Source organism: Centruroides sculpturatus, unplaced genomic scaffold (genome assembly GCF_000671375.1).
Source record: "Centruroides sculpturatus isolate CEXI.00-Female unplaced genomic scaffold, Cexi_2.0 scaffold247, whole genome shotgun sequence".
Lineage (NCBI taxonomy): Eukaryota > Metazoa > Arthropoda > Arachnida > Scorpiones > Buthidae > Centruroides > Centruroides sculpturatus.
In genome coordinates, this window is record NW_019384615.1 from 155,978 (window position 1) to 168,819 (window position 12,842).

Consider the following 12,842-nt stretch of genomic DNA (forward strand, 5'->3'; position numbering starts at 1 on the left):
ATCTCCCTAGGCAGATCGGCTTGCCTTGTTTCATCAACTCAATCCCTCTAGAATTAAATACGGTACTGTACATTCAGCATAAAATATTATATTACTTAAGTTTATCCAAAATAAATTCTATTATTAATTGGCAATATCGCATTCTACCCGATAAAACATTCCATAAAATTTTCCACTGCTATTTAAATTGAATAGAAACTAACAAAAAAAAATTAAAGCAATATATTAAAAAGTCAAACAATTGTATTCTTGAATGGGCACTAAAAGGGGCCTTTTTCAGGCTTTCGTGGGTCGACCAAGACTACAACGGGCCCAACATAATTCCTGTAGTTTTCGATCAGCCCGGATTTCATCCCGGATCCCCCAAAGTGGTACAATGAGGCCTTAAACGTCTGCCATCAAGATATGTTATGATCAATAATAATTACAACAAATGTTTGGTTATTTTCTAGCAATTTTAATAAGTTGCCATAAATCAATTTCAATATTCTTTGGTTAAATTATCCAAAAACATAGGCTATAATACATCGAAATGGAGGAAATTTATGCGGTCGTTTATAAGAGAAAATGTTAGAAACAAAAAATAATCTTACATAAAGAAAAATGATTGGAATGGGCCAAGCAACACATATCATGGAAAAAGAATACCGTGCTATTTTTATGCCATTTTTTTTTTTTTTTTTATCTTTCCTGTTCAGCTGCACTGAAAAAATTCCATCTTGATGGAGTGATGATTGGAGATTTCTTAGGCATGATACGAGAATTAAAATTACATTTCTCTCAAAATGTCAAAAAAGAGAAAGAGTCTAGAGGGGAATTTACTTGACAATACAAAAGAAAACTTTCATTTTCTGCTGGATATATGTAAGCAGTACATTATAACAAGCTGTTGGCTGTACAGATTTTTCAAAATAGATAAATAAAATCATCTTTAACAGATAGTTTTGCTAATTTATTTTGAAAATTCTAGAAATATATTGCTTTAGTTTAATTTGCAAAAAGTATATATAAACTATTTAAAAATGGGGCTAATTAACAGAAAATCTAAGCATTATCGGTAGAATTTACTTATATCTTTTCTTCTCGTAAGAAAAAGACATTAATGATGTCAATTTTCTATGGAAGATTAATTTATAAAAGAACATTTATAATGGCTTAAATGATATAAATATTTTAATAAATCAATTTAAAATTAGTTTTAATTTTAAAATATAAGTAATTTATTTGTATTTTTGTATAATTTATATAATTGAATTTTTTTTTTAAATATAAATTTAGGCCTATACAATTATTTAAGCTATGAATCTCTAGAAATACAGTAATTTTAGTAACATAATTCAATATTGCTTGACATGACTTTTCAACAGGAAATCTAATAAAAGTTTAAACATTATAAAGTTTAGTTATGAAGAACCTTTCAAATCAATGAAAACAGTTTATTAATTTTATTAACTTATAACTTAACATGTATTCTGTGCAGTACTTTTACTTCTACCAACTCCTGCAGCCAATTCCTACTCCTATCAACAGCTATCAATTCTTAATCCTTTTAACAGCTACAACTCCTGCAGCTATTTTGTAGAAATTTGCTTAACATCTTCATTTATGATTGTTACGACGATTTAAAATCATTTTAATTATCTATTTACATGATTTATACATTTAAAAAATAAGAATATAACGAATAAATTTATCTAAAATCATAAAAAGGAGGAATTTTATTTACTCTCATTCGCACTAATTTATAAATGTGATTGATTAAACAGCATTAACATTCTTAATTAATGGAGTAAAAATATGAAATTTATATGCGTTTAAAATTAATTAATTTAATTAACATGTTAATTTTCTACATTAAATTTATTGATAGTTTACCATCGATCACATTAAATCAAACAAAATTCTATTTTTTTATATTCTAACGCTTCATTTAATCTTTCAAATAATTGGATTTGAATCGATTAATCGTGTAGCAATTACTCTATGAAATCGATATTAATTGTTGTTACAATTATTAATTGTAATTAATTACAATAAAATATCATTTACTGGTAAAATATCTGTTATTAATTGTAATAAAATTGTTAGAATTTAAAGATTTTCGATGAATCTCATTCTTTTCCTTCATTGATTTGTGCCTTATCGGTCATATATCTTCATTAAATCTGCTTAAAATTATCCAAATGACCTACCTAAATCTATAAGAGGATCAAAGCAGAATATATAACAGCTATTATACAATTAATTGTTGGATTTAATTAATTATTATGCGAATAATTCGTCTATGATGGTCATCTTTTCAAATATATAAGCTGAATATTTTATAAATGAATAATCATGCAATATTTTAGTTTAGAATATAAATTATTTTAATTTTAGTGCAGTTTTTATTGTTTTAAACTATAAAATAATGTTTAATTTTTTTATAAATTAACAAGTTTTCTCATAATTTCAACGTGATCCTGGCTCAGATTTTTTAGAAAAAAAGAGTGAGAAATTTAAGAAATTTCTTATGCTTTATTTAATTGTAAGATAAAATGTTTCTATATTCAGTCTGTGTTTAATGATGTATTGCTCAATTCAGCCCACATTTTTAGCGATTATGTGGGCTAAAACTGCCTATATAATTGGGCATTTTTCAGCCAAATATAAAAATACCCCAATTCTCATATTTAGCTTAAATTTCGGCATTTTCTCCGCATAGAGTTTGTATAGAATTCATTAGTCTAATGATTTAAACCGTCTTTTTTTTTCTGTCATACAAACAAACTTACGCTAAGTTCTCGTGTAAAATAAACAAGTAGGAAACGTAAATATAAACCTAAAACCTTACAAACCTAATTAACCCGCTTATAAAAGCTCTTAAACCGAGATGAGAACTGATCGCTAACAATCATCCACTTGTCGGAGGTACAGTACGTATCAAAGTTCATTGATTATAGCTAGTGCTAAATCACTCGCTCTCTTCCTTTTTTCCTGTTTCTGAATAGAATCTTGATCTATGACCTATTTTCCTAACAAGAAATCCTTTCTTTCCTATTCGTACTATTGAATTTATTGTTAAACTTATTAAAACTCTTTGGATAACGTCATTTCTAATTTACCTTATTAAAAAAATTCTCTTAAATTATCACGTTTTTTTTCAGCTGAAACAGCATCCTCTACTCACTTTAAATGCATTATTACCGTTATAATTTTCTTAGTTCTTAACAATAAATTGTTCAGACCTTTCTTTTATTGTTAAAATTTACACTTTTAGTGACATTTATCGACTAAAAACAATACTTTTATTGACCAAATTTACATGTTTATGTAGAAAAATCGGTTTAAAAATTCACCTATTTATGAAATAATCATTTAAATAGCAATTTCAATTGAATCGATTCATTTTCTTAACATTTATTTACAATTTTTACATCTTTAAAGGCTTAAAAACAGTGTTTTTTTTTCTAACTTTAGCATCGATTTTATTTCATCTAAATCAATAAACATTCATAAATTTTAATAAAAATAAATATTTTAATATTAATTAAATGTAATATTTCCATGCTTGAAGTCATCTAAATCTTACTTTTTAACTTCGAAATGATTATTTTTTTTCTCTAAACTCGTTACATGTCGCTCAGATTATAATATTAAGACATTTTAAAGAAATATAAACACATAAATAGCTAATTTTACTGTTTAAAACATCGTTTTTATAAGCTTATAAATCGATTATTCTTTTGTTAATCGATTTTTCCTCGATATAAATCATATCTAGTGATTAAAAAGTATTAAAAAAACTACAATTAATAAACTTCTAGTGTTTATATCCACTTAAGCATCACCCAACTACAAACCGTTGATATAAGTAAATTGAGGATAAACTTAATAAAATTGACCAGATAAGAGAAATTCAATTATTATCATCAGCATAAATTATGAAACATCTTATAAATCTCGAGTGTTAATAAAGTTTACAGAGAACAGATGCGCCGAAGGTGTTATTCGTCATTATATTTATCAAGATCAGTATCACGTATATCCGCTTCTCCTATGCATAGAACAGAACTTTAAATTAATCTATATTTAAGATAAAACGTTCTGTTTCCTTAAGGATAAACAAGACAAGTTAAATATTTGATTCCTGTACAATTTTAAGAAAAATTTCTCATCACTAAACAATGGTATTATAATTATAAGAGAAGTTTTAGCATCGTTCCAACGCTTCTTTATTGATGATAAGTAAACGAGTCATTCATCTGAAGATTGCTTCGTCTGTGTTTTCTCTCTTCCATTTAGCTAATTAATCCAACAAAATGTGTTTTAAGTGTATTGATGAAGTAGTAATTAACTTTTGAATTTCTTTTTTTTTCTTCACTTGGAAACTTACTTAAAAAGCACGTGAAGATTTAATTTAAATGAAAATTCGAGTATATTTAAGGGATTTTTATAACTTTTCTTACTTAATTATCGATTTTTTTTTAAATTTTCGTCGCCAATTCCTGATTACGAATGTATGAAAAATCTCAATACCTTTTATTCTATTCGTTGTGTAAAGAATTCTTCCGATTTCTACATTCAGTAGGTTTTTAATTGATAAATTCCATTCGAATGCATTATCAAAGTAAAAAAGAGAGAAGGGAAGATGCACATTTTCATGCTGATATGCTAATTTACAGACTATTTTACTTTTTAGCTAATATTTTTTCCAGTTTTAGGACGTTCAGCATCAATTTTTCCCCATTTTTTTGAAGGTGAAAATACGTGATGATGTCTGAATAAGATGTTATCTTCTTTGTTTCTGAAATGTCAAAATCTCTTGTAGTTTGAGAATGCACACCTGTTTCGAAATATATTCTTTATTCTTAACTTTAAATATATCCTTTAACGGAAATTTTATCGATTTAATAAAATTCCTTTGAATTATTTTATGTCCTTTCTTTCGATAAATCGAAATTTCTTCTTTGAATTTAATTTTTATACATAAAAGAAGAGTTTATAATGCAGTAGAAAAACGTCTAAAGCATTAATTTTTTTGTAGTTTAAATTATTTACGTTTATTACGAATTTATTTGTTTTTAAACTTTATTTATTAATGAATTTTTAAATCTAAAAAGCATTGAGTTGGTTTAGAAAGAGAGGTTCTATCCATTACAACGATAATATATAAATTTGCATAATTTAAAATATATTTTAACTATATCGGGATTGATTTATGCTATTAATTTTTACTTAACGTCCGAATCAAAAAGTTTATTTCATATTCTGAATGGTGTAAACGGCATCGGAGATGAAGAATTTGAAGTGCATTACCCTGTAAAGTAGTCTTCACCTGTCGATTGATTTGCCATGCAAGGAAGGCTACCCAAGGCGTTATTGTGACGTTAACCCACTTTGCAACTTCCGTGTTTCGCTCTAGTTTGTATTCAGAGTATCTAATATTCGTCTAAATTAATGTTTACCAAGAAATTGAGTTTAATTCGCTATTAAAATGCCATTCAGCACTCTTTCTTTTGCATAGATTTCGATTTATGCAATTGTTTCGTACCTAAATGAAGACTTTTTTTTTTTCTTAATTTACACTCATTTAAGTATGTATATTAATGATATTTTTGGTATTTTTTACACTAAAATTAACATTTTTTACTACTTTCCTTACAAAGTGTGCTTAATAAAAGGTTACCTTATTCATTTTTACTTGTTATCTTTATCAGTTTCAGGAATAATTGCTAAATTTAGCTGTCTGAAAGCATATTTTTCTTTTAAAATAATCGTAAATTAATCGCAGTTTAATATTTTTAGAAAAATTTTAACATAAATTAATTTACGAACCCAAAAAATAAATATAATTAAATAACCAATTATGAGAAAAGACACAAAAATAAACTTTTAATGATGTTTAAAGAATGACTCGTTGTAGAAACCGTCACTAATAAGAATCATTTCTCTTAAAAATATACACAAAAAACTCTATAATTAATTTCCATATTTAAAAACTGTAAACAAATCAATTTTAAGATAATATAAACAAAATTTAAACTATAATTTTGCTACATTTTAGTGAAAATAAAACTAAAATAAAAGCATAATTAAGCTAACTTCACGTCGTAAATTTAAATTAGAAAGCAAATCGAGCGCTGGAAACTTGACAAAAGTTTTAAAAGTAAGAGTTAAAAAAAAATAGTGATTAAACTAGCCTTTAACTTATGAATTTCTTGAGTCAGACGTAAAATTTCTCTAGCCTGATGCTCTATTGTTCTTCGAGCTTCGTTTAAATCGTTGGGCATATCTTTACTCTGCTCCTGTCGTCTCCTAAAATCTTCAGCATCACCTGAAGGAGCGTTACTGTTTTTAGTTGCAGTTGTAGCACCGTTGCCCATTTTTTTCTTCAGACACGATACAAGAGTTTGGTAGAGGTTACATTGAAACGTTCGACATGGCACTGAAGCATTACAACTCGTATTACCTGAAGACATCGGTAGCAACTGGTCGCCGGCTTGTTCCTTCTACAGTTTTAGTAACAAGTCGACGGTGGCGACACAAGTGGCACTGGTGAGAAGTTTTTCGTTCGTTCTACCTTAGTTATAAATTTAGCAGCCGCTCCCGTAGAAGATAAATTGTCGTAACATAAACAAATCTTGTAAATATAAGTGAAGTAGCGGTTAGTTTTCTTTCTTTCTTTTTTTTTTTAAAGTGTTGCCATGTTTTATTAACAAATTATCTCGAGTACTCTTTCTTCTTATCGAATTTATTGCTAAATACTTTTAAGAAATTCGGTTGTTTTCTCTATTATCCACTTCTCCATATACTAGAGCACGTGTCTAGATAGGGGAGTTTTGAATTAAAGTTTCATCTCCGATTAAAACTCGATTTATTGTTAATTATCCGAATATTATTTAAAATATTCGTTAATTTTTAGTGTTTTTTTTTTTTTCTTTATATTTACAAAGAAAAATTTAGAATTCTCTTCGATAGTTTCACTAGAAAACTGGAAAATGTAAATAGGGTAATTTTGGTCGAAGAGAGTGGATAAAAAAATTAAATTCTAGTTTAATAATTGAGAATTCAAGTAGTAATTGGATATACTACCGTAGAGTAAGCATTTATATAAATTAGAATTCGCAGATGTAACTTTCAGCATAGAAGTATCACTTCTTAACGCAGAAAAATCGATTTAAATTAGATTATTTTAAAAAATAATAATAATAAAGAAATCATTTTATCATTTTAAATCATTTATAAACCTTAAAAAGTCATTTTAAAAGTTATTTTTATACAGTGACAATTGGAAATTATACCGGATGCAACTGAATTTTTCTTGTAAACTTACACCTCTTATAATCTCTTCAAACATCTAAAAAAAAGGCGTACAGGAGTAATAAATACGAAGAAAATTAAAAATTAATGTTCTCTCTCCGATTTTTTTAAATAAAAATATCGATTCTTTTAGCTGAAAATGGAATTTTTACATGATTTAATAACGAATTTTTCCTTACCAGAGGTATAAATTAAGTAGTAGCAAAAGAATATTTAACATTAATATTTAAAAGGTTTAAATTCATTTGTTTTAATTTTGCATAAATCAGTTTTGTTTCTAGTTGAAGAAATTGAGTTATCTTGCTTTAAAAATCATTAAAAATTTGCTCTTCTAAAATAATATATCAACCATTAAATCCACTTTAAAAAACATTTATATTTTATAGCTTACATAGTAAAAATTTCTTAAATTTTCGACTTTTTTTTATGTATAAAATATAAAATTTCTGTCATTATTAACGGTTTTTTTGAGCGAATTCCTTTCAAAAAACTTAAATTTTATCCTATCAGAATGTTGTCTGATGTATATAAATTCATATATTTATGAAGATATTCGTATAACCACCGGATTTATACATAAATATATGAAAGATTACGTTTCTGAAATAAGAAAAAAATGATTGAATGTAGAATAAAAACACTTATCCATCCTTTAATCATCGAATAAAACCTATTTTACTCCTTAAATCCTTAAAAGTCCTGTATGTACTGTAAGATAATGTCAATATAACATGAAAATGCTTCAAATTAATGTAAAATATGTACATTTTTTTGTTATTTTATTTACTTTTAATGTAAAATTTCGGTTGTAGAGGCGTATTTTTATCCAATTTATTACATATAATTTCGTATAAGCACTGTTTTATAATTTATATTTAATTATGTCTTTTTGTATAAATTAATTTTGGGAGGAGTTTGTTTATTTTTATCAAAATTAATAAGTAAAATTAGCAAAATAGATAAAAATAATGTATATAAATATATAAGACGGTTGTAATTTTCTTTTTTTTACAATTAATTAATTAATTTAATTTAAAAAAAAATAGCGACATTAACCCTCCCTTCTTCATATTCTTCCGTCTCTTAATTATATTTAAACTGTAAAGATTTTAATAGAATTAATTCTAATTACAGAAATTAATTGTGTTATTCAATTAAAACATTATTATACATTTTTTATGAAGAGTAAAAATTAATATCCATTAATAATTTTTAAGGTACTTCGTTCCGACAAACTGGTGTTGAATTATGTAAAATTGTTTATTTATAGGGCAACTCCGCCCTGTTCAATATTTATAATTTATTTTTATCTGATAAAAATGTAAAATTATTTATGTGTAATTTGATATTTTTAAAAATTTAGAAAAAAAAAAAAAAATTATGAAAGTTGTTGCTCTTCTATTTCCTCTGTTTAATGTATGGGAAGAGTGACAGGCTATGGTAAGAAAATGATATCATCTTTCTCCTGTTAAAATTAGCAAGTCCTTGAATCAATCTATTATAAGCAAATAAGACCAAATTCTTGGCAAGAATTTAAAAAAAAAAGTGAGAGTGATAGAGAATGGAACATTCTATTATAAACATAGTCATACAATTTTGTAAATATGTAAAAAAACACGCGCATATTAAGGTAAATATTTATTATTTTCTATGAAAAACTATCTTTCAACACACGAAAATTGTAAATTTAAAGGTTTTTTTAATATAAATATTGATCAGTTTATATGTAAAAGTGAATGTAATACCGTTTAAAACTAAACGGCCCAATTTCTCATAGTTTTAACACCTAAATAGGAGCAAGTTTCTCATAGTTTTAACACCCAAATATGGGCAAGTTTCTCATAGTTTTAACACCCAAATATGGGCAAGTTTCTCATAAAAAGTCCTCCCAGGAGGCACTCCTTAACACATCAAGTCTTCTTTCATTAATCCAGTTAATCTTGTTGTTCTTTTAATAATTTTCTGTGGTATCTTTTTTTCTTACGGCCACTAAGAGGGCCTTTTTTCATACTCATCGTGGATTGAGCCAAGCTTACAATGGCGAGAGATGAGGCCCGACATATCCGGACTTATATATGCGTTGTTACTATTCAGAATTGAGGGATAACGATTCTAAATGTTAAATTCCGTGCTACATTCTTTCACTTTTGATAAAATATTCGAAACTTTTAATTTAACTTGTTAAATTATTAAGAAAATATTTACTTAAATTATGTTAATAGTAGAGCAAACAATTTTTGAATTTGTTAATATTTCTTCTGTAAAATTCCTTTATTTAAAACTTGAATTCATCTTTGCCTTTATCTAAGCTTTGAATTTATCAATTGTATTTTAAAATATATATCTTTATAAACGTTTTTTTAGAATATTTAAAGGAAACGTCGCAGCAAATGAGCAGGAAATATAATGCAGTTTATTTATGATAAACTTTATTATATAAACCATCCAAAAAAACTGGTATTTTCGTTTCTGCTTCAACATATTGGAGGTTCCAATACTTTTTGAAGGCTTCTCAGCCACATTATTGTGTAAAATCGAGTATTTTATTTGCTCTTTAATAAGGAAATTTTTGAAAATTTATGCATTAATCAATTTTTTACAAATATCCAAAATTTTTAGGCACTTCACATAATATATTACATACTAACACGTGGCCGGATTTAGACTGTCGTGTCCTTAAGCCGTAACATATAGGAGGCCCTTCCCTTCTAATAAATGATGATATATGTTAAAATGTGAGGCCTTAATCTGTAGATTTATAATTCGAGGCTATAAACTGTAAATCAGGCCATGATATAATGTATCATCATCATCATCATCATCCTTTGCCGGTTCTTATCCTGCAACTCTCGCTATCTTTTATTTTATTTTATTTTATTTTATTTTAGACGTCCTTTTTATCTTCTTCCTGTTAGATGATAACACTACATTATAACAGTACATTAAATACTATATATTATACATTAATGGTAGCCGAACCCTCCAAACAACTGAATTATTAGTGTACTTTTAATGTACTAAAGGTAGAATAAATAAACAATATTTTGAGATTATCTACATAGATTAAAGAATTAATTTAAAATATTTTTTCTGGATTTTAAAATATATATATATATTTATTTATTTTTAAAAGTGTTTTATCTAATTTTACACAGAATAATTAGATTTTTTCTCATCTCGAATTTTCTAACCACTCAAGAAAAATCCTGTTAAGAAATACTGGAGAACGTCGTAAAATATTTAAAATTGCATTCGTTTAAGTTGAAATATTTTTATTATGGATATTAAATTACGCTTTTTAAGAATTAAAATATTTTAAAATAATAATTAAAACTCTTTTTTTTTAATCTTTACAAGTGGAAAGATTCGCTTGAATTTTTATAGTAAAATAACAATTAAATAATAACGAGAATAGGAGATAATTTTAGTAAAAAAAAAAAAAAAAGATGGGAAAATACTTAAATAAAATAAATAGAAGAAGAAATACAAAGACAAATTGTCGTTAAATGTTTCGGAATTTGCCATCTGGAACGTATTGTCAGCTTTGTTGATGAATAATCTTCATGTTTTGTCCCTGAATATGAGTGATGGAGGTTAATGATTGATATGTGAAAAACATACCGAAAATAACTCGTTCTGGGTTTTAAAAAATATGAGTTATAACTGTAATGTTTTATAAATTCGTTGTAAAAAAAAAAAAACGTTAAGGTAATGGCTTTGTCCGTCTGTAGGTGATTTTTACAAATTGTAATCGTTACTGTAGAGCTTTTTCTGGCTGATAAAATGATAAATTTTTGTAAGTGTATTTAATTGATAAATAAAAAGGAAACGAGTTAAAGAGAAAAATCTGGCAGATGTTTTTTAATTCCGTTCTAAGGAAATAAAGATTTCCTGTTTGTGCCATGAAGTAAATTTCGATTTTTTTTTTTTCCTTTTCTTTTTAAGATTTTCTGGTGTATTCTTGATCTTTTGAGTTTTTAAAAATTAAATTATAAATTGTTACGTATTAGAAAATTTAAATAATTGATCAGTATTTCTGGCATTCGAAATATTTTTTCGGTAGAGCCGTTCGAAAATGTAAAATTAGAAAGAGTTTATTATTATACTGGCGACGTTCTTCGTTTGACCAAAGTTGGATGGGAGATTGACATTTGCTTTCTTCTTCTAATTCTGTCTGTCTTCATTGTATATTTATCTTTCAAAATACTCTTTTTGTAATGGTTTCGGCCTCTAACAGTGCGTACTTCAGTGCGATAAATAAATAAATAAATGCCACTAAATGCAATATTTTTTTCATGTATATAGTCTGATAACGTCAATTTAAAAGAAAAATAAATCAATTTAATTTAAAATTTATACTTACGCCAGCTTTATTTTAAATTGTAACAAGAAAAAACAATTGTTCCTTACCTGTATCAGACGCCATGACAGTTTACTGTGAGAAGAAAACAGATACTTTGTTTGTAAGTTAAATAAATTTATGATATAAAAATAAACTTATCGTATTTTTTAATAATATTATCCTATTAAAAAAAAGGAAATGGTTATCATTAAACAATATTGTCAAAATACTTTCATTTTTATATTATGGAGACTACAATGTTATTCTTCCGTTTTCTCTCTTTTTGCACGTATAATTGAAAATTTTATTCATGTTTATTATTAATATTATATTATACAGAAATCTATTTATTATAATGTACAGTACGTGTATATACATCGAGCCTACACACACGTATACAGCACAGTTCAAAGCTTTCTGGAAATGACTGTTAATAGAGACTGTTAATAGAGATTCTTATTAGTATATAATTGAAATACTTTCACCTTCATTGTCTTTGGAATGTACATAAATACGAGTTGAGGTGATTTTTCACGTAGACAGAGTACAGGAAATCAAGGAACTCTTTGAAGTTAAGCAGACTCCTCTTAAAAAGTCATTCGATAGCTTAAAAACGACTTTGTAATCTTTTAATAAGTGTTCTTTGTAAAAACGTGCTAATAAAATAAATATTAAAGCTATTTTTGATTTAATTACATAACTCCTTTTGATTCATCGATTCACATAGATTAATATAGAAATTTAACAGTTAACAGATACTGGATGGCCGAGGCATTTAACACCTCACTCTATTGCTCTGGGGAACCCGGGATCGAATCCCGGCAATCGATACTTTTTCGTGGACGGACCATCTCTGGCCCACCAGAGACCGAGTAGATAAAACTACTGAAAGGTCGTGGATTTACTCCTCACCAACTGGCTGGCTACGCGAAGTTTTCTTCGCGTGTCCCGCAGAAAATCTTCCTGAAGATCTAATTATTGCTTGGCTGTATCCCATCAAGCCAAACCCTCTCAGTATGTTAGCACAAGTTTTTCACTATCTGGATGCCTCATTTGTGGATCTGAACGAACCCGTGGATATAGATAAAAGATCCTCCATATTCATCGTGGTTATACCCATATCGTGTGTTTTCCATATCTATTTTAGAAAATATTTTTATTAATATTTAAAACAATGTCGACATTATAAATTTTAAAT

At 26.6% G+C, this 12,842-nt stretch overlaps 1 protein-coding gene across 1 annotated transcript in view; it reads right to left on the reverse strand.

Annotated features, from left to right (window-relative positions):
* The window catches only part of LOC111625343 (cGMP-dependent protein kinase 1-like), a 35,317-nt gene extending 28,790 nt beyond the window's left edge, over positions 1–6,527 (reverse strand). Inside the window, exon 1 of the mRNA XM_023368479.1 lies at positions 6,183–6,527. Within this exon, the coding sequence (XP_023224247.1) occupies positions 6,183–6,461 (279 nt within the window). The 5' untranslated portion in view covers positions 6,462–6,527. The remainder of the gene's footprint in view (positions 1–6,182) is intronic.
* Positions 6,528–12,842: the final 6,315 nt, after the last annotated feature.